The 10,547-nt window shown below is 17.2% G+C and overlaps 1 protein-coding gene across 1 annotated transcript; it reads right to left on the bottom strand.

The window, feature by feature from the left end:
• Positions 1 to 5,206: 5,206 nt before the first annotated feature.
• On the bottom strand, positions 5,207 to 6,435 carry MKS88_000593 (uncharacterized protein; the record flags this gene model as incomplete). Its single annotated transcript, XM_067217104.1, has 3 exons — positions 5,207 to 5,350; positions 5,532 to 6,269; positions 6,415 to 6,435. The coding sequence occupies 3 exons, from the start codon at positions 6,433 to 6,435 to the stop codon at positions 5,207 to 5,209; spliced, it is 903 nt and encodes a 300-aa protein (XP_067075827.1).
• Positions 6,436 to 10,547: the final 4,112 nt, after the last annotated feature.

The following is a 10,547-nucleotide window of genomic DNA, read 5'->3' as shown; positions in this document are numbered from 1 at the left end:
TATGAGATATGATAGATACAATTAATTAATAAATTTACAATGTAATTTAAATTATTTTTTAAACTTCTTTTCTTTAAAAACTAATGTATATTTATACATTTTTAAGTTACCAATATGCTTAATATGCAAATGCACATGTGAAACTATCTCTTTACTGAGTGAAAATACACTACATGTTAAATTTTTGAAGTTAAACTAAAATATAATTAAAAATCTTATATGAAAATAAATAGTTTAAAGGAAATAAAAAATATACATATTCCCTAGCGCATATATATTTTATTTTATAAATTTCATTATATAAATAAATACAATATATGAAGTAAAATAATAATATAATAAAAAATTACAATAAATTTTTTATCACACCATAAATTTTACTCTATTATGAATGAATATACATACAAATCTTAAACATCTATATTATATCTGCATAAAAGGGTCCACGCAGATATAATTATTCCTGTTACAAACAATAATTGTTATTTACAATATATTACAAAAATAAATATACATATACAAAACTAATATATTAATTTCTTATATATATATATTATATGCATAAAATTAATTAATTTAATAGCATATCGTAATACGTAATATTAAATTAAAATAAAGTAGGATATATATATATATATATATATATATTTAATTTATATAAAAATATTATATTTTTTGTTTATTTACTTATCATTTCATTGTACATTTTAAAGTTAATGAATTATAAGTAAATTCATATTATATTTAAAAAAAATATATATTTAATAAAATATTATTAAATTATATAAGAGCAATATTTTGAACTAATTACCACAAAGGAATTATATAAATATCTCTTTCTTACATTTATCAAATAAAAAATTACCTATCTTGTATATTCTACATTTGTTCAATATATCACTATTTTTTATTATTTGTTTATTGATATTTTATAATTTATAATGTTCAATTATTAATTTCTATGTTACAATTTTTTAAATAATTTTATTAATATATACATAATTTTTCTATTATATTAAATATCAATTTTTAGTATTTTGGTAAATATAGTATAAAGTTTAGAAATAACAAAATTATAACAATATTTATCATTTTACTGAAAATAATATCGCGCTACACATAATTTATGTTTAAATATATATTTATTTACAATATACTTAATTCTTTTTTATTATGTAACCTTTATTAAAAAGGATAAAATATATATAACATAGACTGAGTATATGTGAGATTTTTATGATTGGAATTAATATAATAAAGATATACATATCAACAAAAATTTTAAATGTTTTATAACTTAAAATATATTATTAATTAATAGCCTCTTTTTTTTATTAAGTGATTGTTAATATTTATTGACGTTATTAAATTAATGGATTTATTATTATAAATCATTAAATAATTCTTTATTTTTTATATAATTATACAAATAAGGGAAAACTCTGCTAACATTATTTATAACATCTATTGAATTGAATATATTATTAGTTTCTTATATTAATATATTTTTTTTTATTAATTTTATGTTATATAATCTTAATTTCTTTTTGTTTATCCTAGAATAAGTAATAAAATTTTTTCATATTTAATCATTAATAGTTTCATTATTTCTAACGTTTATAAATTTTAAGTTATTTACAAAAATCTATTTTATTTATATGTTTCTCAATGATTCCTCTCTTAATATATGTACAAATGCATTTTTCTATTTTATCCTAATAGTTCTTTATAAGTACAATAATATCTTTTATTTATTATGATTTTACTTAATGTCCTTATGATTTTTGATTTAAATTTATATTATAGAATACATTATTTTCACGTATATATAAGTATACTTAAATATTTTTTTCTAGAAAAAACTAAAGCTTAGTTTTGCTAAATATATTATAGGAATCAAGGCATTGACAATAGCAAAAGTATCATAAAATAATACATAACACCTACAGAAAATTTTCGTTCATTAATCAATTATTAATAAAATCCTTTTTTTGGTAAATTCTCATTTTTTCATTTACTATTTTTAAAATCCTACCATTATTTTAAGTTGTACATTAGAAAATATAAGCATATATTTATATATATATTTTTCCTTTTTATTTAATATTGTGTATTATATAGAATAAAATTAACTTCTTTTATAGTAGATATCAAAAATAATTTACCATATATAATAGAAGTATGCATGAGTTTTTTATTACATTTATTTTATCTAAAAACACTAAGGTATCTAATATTTGCAACGAAACGTATTTAAGAGAAGTTTAAAATATTTCAATTATACATCGTTTATTGTTATATTATATAAGGAAATAAAAAATACTTTTTATGGTAACATTTTTTAAAAGTAATATTTTTTCTTTAATGATATATAAAACTTTAACTATTACACTCTTTTATTATTATAAGTTGGATGAAAAATAGTTGCTTATTCATTTTGAGTTATTTATAATAGGAAGATCAAAATCTTATACATATATTTTTGGTATTTTATTTATCAAAATACGTTTCTTAAATTCTTTATAATAAATTAATATCATATGAAAATATTATATGTAATCATATGCATAATCTTTCTTTCGATATACTTTTGTTTCTATCACGGATATATTTAAAATTAAATTTATATTAAAATTTATTCTATATATTATAAACTGATATAAAATAAAATAATGAATGCATATACATTAAAAATTAATAATCTTAATTTTTTTTTAATTATTAATTCAGTAATAAATTTTATTTTAATTTAATTATTTATAATAGTTACTAATTCAACATAAATATAAGAATAATTTTTTATATTATTACAGGATTTAATATTTTACCAAAAATATGATTAAAATATTCTTGAAAATTACTTTTAATTAAAAATGTTCAAGGGAATTAATTTTTTTTATTATATTATAATGTGTTAATATAAACGTTAATGAAATTATTTTATAAAAATCTTAATGTTCAATCTATAATAAATCATGAAATTAAAACCAGTATAAAATAAAAAAAGGATAGTATAATAAAGAAATAAATTTTAATTATTATTTATAACATTCAAAAAATCGAAGATTAAATGTATATAACGAAATGTATAAATTCTTATTTTTTAAATATTTTCAGTAATATTCATGATATCGCTTACAAAACATATTTTCATGGAGGCAGTTATTTTCCAGTAACTGTTAATATTTAATTTAGTGGTTGAATTCTTTCTATAAACCATTTGTTATATTATGGCTTAATTCTTTTTTATTTTAATTATTATATTTGTATTAAGTATATATAGACAATTAAAAAAAAAAAAAACATTCTAGTTACATGTTATATATATATATATATTCTTTTTAAATTTTGCGTATTATTTTTACTACAAAAAAATTTTGTTTAACTTAATTTATTCTATTTATAGTAATTCATATAATTATCTTTTTGAATAAAATATATTACGTGGTATTCCATATATTTTTTAGTATTATATATTCCTAATAAACTAGTCTTATATAATATATTCCATATGAAAAAGCATATTTTAATCTTTAATATTTTTGTATTCTGTTCTTAAAAAATTACTCTACTGTTGTTTTCTTTTATTCTATACATGGATTAATGGGTTTATTCTATCGTATAAGTAATTCTATTTTTTTTACACGAACTACAATATATTTTGATGTTTAGCATTTTATATCTTTTCATTTAATATTTTATAATTAAATTTAATAACAACTTATTTAGATATATCAAATATATTTTATTAATGTATATTTATATTTTGACCTTATATTGTATAATTAAAAAAAATATATATATATAATATGTAGAGTTACAGGAAAAACACCATATTTTTATTCATTTTTTATTAAATGTAAACTACCTCTTGTTTAGCATATCTTTTATATTTTATATAAAAATAAATATTAATAATATATATATAATTAAATTCACTATTTTATTCTATAATATAATAATTAGAATAAACTATTTTATCAATAATTATACTCGAATTGTATCTATATATGTTGTCTTATAAAATTTTTTTAATGATAAATATTTTTGTTATCTTTTTTTATGAATATTTTTCAATACACATATATAAAGAATATATTGCATATATGAAATTTATTTATAACAGTATACATAATGAAATTTAATTAAACTCTATTTACCATTTTTCTTATTTCACCTCTTATTATCAGCTAACTATGCTCTTACATTACAACATTATATAATACATTGTTTTATGCACTGTAATATATCTTCAGAATTTACTTCCTAAATTAAAAGTATATATATTATATTGCACAATTTACAATATATATAATCATTTATTTTATTGTTAATTATTCATTACACTAGTGATATAAAATATATGTTCTTTGTTTTCTTAATGTACTTTTCTAATGTTCTAATAACAATTAATTAAGCCGTAATGTCACAATAAATCATTTTTTCATGTTATCCCTTTTATTACATTAAATAATAAATTCCTTTACCGTATTACATATAAAATATATTTAACTCTGATAAACTCATTAAACGATAATTTTTTATTTCTTGCTTAAGTTTAATTTGTATTCCCCATATAAATCACGGAATCAAGAAGTATGCAAATATCTAATATAACTTTCACTATTTTTGTACATAAAACTACTTATATATGTTAATTAATAATACTGTTTATAGATGTTATATATCAGTTGGATATGCTTTGTTATAATGAATTACGATACTATATGCAATACCATTATTTTCATCAGTTCTATTTAAACCATCTGATTTCTGTAATTTTACTTTTTTCTATATTTTATAAAAAATCTCTTCCGTTTAATTTTATTATATATGTAGTTTTTTACTTTTTTTAATATACGGTTATTTTATATTGTTTCTTATTAACCTATAAACGAATATGTTTTCATTAATTTTATTGTATTATGAATTTACCTTTTTAAATACATGCTTTTTAGCTTTTATTGATATATACATATTCTAATAGCTATGAATTTTATGGCCTCTTTGAACTATGTTAATTTTATATTAATGTGTCGTGTTAATATATTTTTTGTATTACAATGTAATATTTTTCTACATATATTAATTCTTTTGAATATCTGATTTCAAAATAAATAACTAAACTTATGTAGCTTTTAATAGAACACAATATTCCATATACTATTTCAATTAATTTTAAGCGTTTATTTTTTTAATAATTATTTCATAAAGGATAATAACGTATATGACGTCTATCTGTCCGATAATTTTTATTCAAATGTTCTTGTATATACTCTTCGTCTTCGTAAAACTGAATTATTTTTTTTTTCAATAAATGAGATTTTAACCATGATTTAAATGGAGTAAACTAATTAAAAATTTTAAATTAAAAAAATATAATATATAATATTTTATTATAATAATAATTAACATGTAATAACATAAATTGTCGTTATTAATGTAAACTATTTTTGTTTTTACTCGCAATTTGTATTTACTTTACACAAAATGAATAAAAAGAAAAAAATTCCTAAAAGTGGGAAAATTACTGCCATGATAATATTAGAAAATGGAAGAGAATGTTTTAGCTCTAAGGTTTCAGGTGGTCCTTCTACTCTAGATAGCTCAAGATGTTCTTCCATACGAACAGAAGTTTCTACGCTTTTTACTGTACACAATAATCTTTGTAAATTTTCATGTATATACGGTTCTTTAAGATGTTCAAATACCTTACAATAGCCAATATTTTTTCTATCAGCACTGTTACAACTATTTTTTGTACTAATATATATTTCATAATTTCCATTAATATAATTGCTCAAATTTTGATTGCATATAAAACTTTTATCCTTCAGGTATGTCTCAACTGTACTATAATTTGTAGCATAATCATACACACTTTTCATTTTATCAAAATCCTCCTTCGAATATGGAAAATCAAATAAATTACATTTATTAATTTCATCATCTTTATTAATAATTGTTTTTATTTTAGTAATAATATTTTCAATGTTAGTAACTTCTTGTCCTTTATTACGTAAGTTAAATAAACGATCATATAACCAGAACTTCACAACTACGCAACGATCATCTGTGAATTCTCCATAAAATGACAAATCATTAAATTTCTCGTTAACTCCTTTAATATTTATACAAAAATCAAAAATACCTTCGTAATCCCTCAAATCTCCATCTAAATTAATACATATGCTATCGGAGTAATAGGACGTTTTTTTATCTAAAATATTATAATTAATTGTTGAAGGAAGAGAAATACCAAATTTATCCTGATAATTGATAAAAAATGAATAATATATATATATTTATAATAAAAATATCTATAAGTTGAATAAAATCTTTTTTTCTGTTTCTGCACACTATATTACATTAATGTAAAGAGATATAAAAGAATAGTTTTTAATGAATATATACCTCATCCGACATTATTAACATTTATCCTATTTGATAAAATATATATTATGGGTACAATAATAATATTAAAGGACTAATTATTCTTTATATTTAAAAAATTATAACTCATGATTTATGTACCCTTGTTTTATTTTATTTTATTTTAATTTTTATAAATAATAGAATATTTCTTGAAAAAACATATTTTTCAATTTTAAAATATGTAAAAGTCATAAAAACATAATTATGCAATTATATAATAAAAATATTTAATAATAAAAAGAAATAATAATAATATAAAATAATTAATAATCAACACATGTTTACAAAAAATGGTGAAAAATAATTTTTTAAAAATTTTATTTACATATATATTTTTCAATTTTTGCTACATTTTACTTTTTTAATGTAAGCAGTCTTTTTTATAAACATAAAAAAAATACATGAATCCAATAGATATATGTATGTATATTCATTCATTATTTTAATTACTTATTTTATTAGAATAAGCTAATTCTTTAACATTATAAAAATGATCTTTATATTAATTTTGCATCTGTTTCTTATGTAAGTATGCGCTTTCACTATATTAATTATGGTTATATATAACTTTTAATGAGGCATATACAGATGAATATAAAATTAAAATATAATTGCTTATAAAATAACATAATTTGCTTAAATAAATATCTATCATATATATTGAAATAATGTAATAAAAATATTTTTATAATAAGGACTAAAAAGTATAGAAACATATGGTTATCCCTGTATTACTAAAGGCATTTATAACAAAAAATTTCTACAATACTTAAAATAATTTCTCAATATCTCTCTATTTCATCCATCTAATATACTCGAAGATTATTAGTATTATAATACTATTATAACATAACTTACCAATCATATATATGATTATATAAACAAATTTATTATTACGTACATTTCTAATTAATTGTTTGTTTTTTTATTATTCACAAATACGTTAAAAAATAATAGAATTATTATAGAAGTTATGATATCTAGTAATGATTCTTAGACCCCTATATAATTAAGCTAACATATATATCTATTATATATATATATTATGGATTTTTTTTTTTTTTTTTTTGAATACTTTTATTACTTTTTTTTTTATAAACTTTAAAAGGATTAATAATACGAACGTTTTATAAGAAATATAACTAAATTGTATTATGCAATGTTAGCTTTTTTTTAAGCAAGTTATTTAATGTAATGAAAATATAAAAAAAATATTAATTAAATACAATAAAAAATATTTCATTACACTTCTATTTTTTTTTAAATTCTATTATGTATTTTCCATATTTTAATATATATCATTGACAGTAAATGTTCAATACTATACTTTAATAAAGTGAGTAAACCATTTAGCAAGTATAATCAACATTAAAAATAATTACTTAAAATATAATTCTAATATTTATGCTTCTATTTATTTTTATTAAAATATAAAATTTTTTATTGATATTTTTTGTTATCAATTTAATTTTTTTTTTCTTATAATGTATATAAGCTTATTTTTTGTTGTCACTATTAATGTTGAATATAATGAGCAATTATATAATTCAAAGCAAATATTAGTGATTCAATTTGTTTATATATGTATATATTTTTTCTATCATTTATTTATAAAAGAATTCATTCTATTCAATGCATCAACAATTTCTTTGCTGATTAGTACTAACATCACTTGAAATTTTTAAGGTTCATGCACGTTTTTAGATATAATATTATTTCTTAATATGTTATAAACTCATTATAACAGTTTATTTTTAAATAAATTTTAAATTATATATATACTTTCTAAAATTATATAACATTACTATTAATAATTTAAGGATAAATTTATCATTTGAGTATCAAAGTAATATATATCATTAATGCATATACTCAAAAAAATATATATATTACACCACAAATTTTGTCTCATGTTATAAAGATAATTATATATATATAAAAATGGAATTAAAGCTTCAAAAAAAAAAAATTATTATATAGTAATTTAGTGTTATATTTTGATTTCACTTTTTCTGTTATATTAAAAAAAAACCTTTTTTATTCTAAAAATTATATTTATAAAATTATCTGTATATAATACAGAATTATAATTTCCCTTTATGTTCATATAGCACAAAACAAATAATAAGTTTTTACTATATTAAATTAAAAAAATAATAATTTCACAAATATTATATTCATATTTAGTATAAAAACATAAATGAATTTTTAAAAATGTATATGTATTCCCATATATATTAAAATAGTATAAAGATTTATTTTATATTTTTGTTGTAGTAAAATTATTTATAAATTATCACTATTTTTTTGTAAATCCTTAATATGTAGTTACATAAATTAAAACAAAATATATTAAAGGATTAAGTTATTAAATATAATGTATTCAAATAATTCAGAATTAATATATATATTTATGAAAAGATGATTTATTCATAGAATAAGTAATAATATTATTCAATGAATTATGGATATATTAAAATTATTAAATTACGAGAAAAAAAAAAGAGAAAAGAAGAAATATAGTATAATCATTATACTTAAAAATATGTATATATTAAAAATAATATTTGTGTATTAAGGTTATTTGTATTATCCTATAAACAAATCGTAAGATAAATGATTATAAAAAGTAAAGTTAATAAATTCATATAATATATTATATATTATTAATTGATTAATTAGTATATTAAAATATTTGAGTTAGAATTATATTTTTAATTGAGTGATCTCATTTAATAAAGTCTCTTACTTCTTATATTATATAGCGCTCATTATATTAAACGTTTCTTTACAACTATCATAGTTAGTGTGAAGATATACTTATAAATATTTATTTTCATATATATTAATATCTGTAATACATCATCTTTTATCATGTGCATTATAGTTCAATTAATTATGATAATGATTATATTATTTCTATAGATATATATAATACTCCATAAGACTTTAAATAGGAATTTTCTGTATTTACTAAATTAAATAATAAGAATTATGAAAATATGAACAATACACAAAATTAATTTTATTTTATTCTACGTTTTTTTCATCATTCTTATAAAAATTCTTCATTATATGTTAAATTATCACTTGGTGTTACATTTACTATGATATATTACAAGCAATCTATATATTATTTATATAACTTACAAATTTATGTCTTATCAAAGGTTTTCTTTTTTTATATATATTTTTTCTTTATAGTTGGAAATAAGTTATCTTTGACATTCCCTTCACTTCATGGAAGCCTAAAAAATAAATTAATTTTTTTTATTCTATGCCCTTATTAAATGTATCATAAAAAGTGAAGTTATAATTAGTATGCATTATTCTGCTACTTTATGTTTTCTTTCTCAAATGGTTTATAAATTCGTATATTTGTTAACCTATATTATCCACAACTGTTTTCTTTTGCTTATTTCAGGAATTATGCGATAAATGGTGCAATATGATACTCAAAAAAAAAAAAAAAAAATGTACTCTCAAATTTGCATTATTTATATGATACCAATATCTATTAAAACTTAAAATACAAATTGTTATATACTATTAATAATTTGAATGATTTTTTTATTGACATTACCAAAAATAAATTATGCTAAAACTATTAATAATATCACAACCATTCTTATTAATATGGTAAATGGTCTATATTTCCTTTTGCTTAATGCTAATTTTTTTTTTCATTTATTAGGATATGATATAGTAATATGATTTCTATATACCTAAAAATATTTATTTCTTAAATATACGTTATTATATGTATTAGAAAAGCGTATGTGAATCGTATATATTTTAACCCTCAAATATTTGTCAATATATTTTTTATTACTACAAAGTATTCTCTTAATGAAATATTTGTAAAAGTATTCCTAAGGAAATATTACTTTTTAATAATTTCAAAATTCATAATTGATAATATATTATATAATGTTTTTGTTTATATATTTATTGTAATCATTATGCATATTTATCAAAATTTTTGAACAATATTAATAAATCTTATTTAGATATTTTTATAGGTGCTCCATAGATCTTATAGACAGTTTTATAAGAATTAATTCCTTCATATATATTATAAAGATGAAAGCTATCTTTTTAATAATTTAAAT

Source organism: Plasmodium brasilianum, chromosome 1 (assembly GCF_023973825.1).
Source record: "Plasmodium brasilianum strain Bolivian I chromosome 1, whole genome shotgun sequence".
NCBI classification, from domain to species: Eukaryota; Apicomplexa; class Aconoidasida; order Haemosporida; family Plasmodiidae; genus Plasmodium; species Plasmodium brasilianum.
The sequence above is the reverse complement of the archived record's forward strand: the minus strand, read 5'-3'. Positions and strand labels throughout refer to the sequence as shown.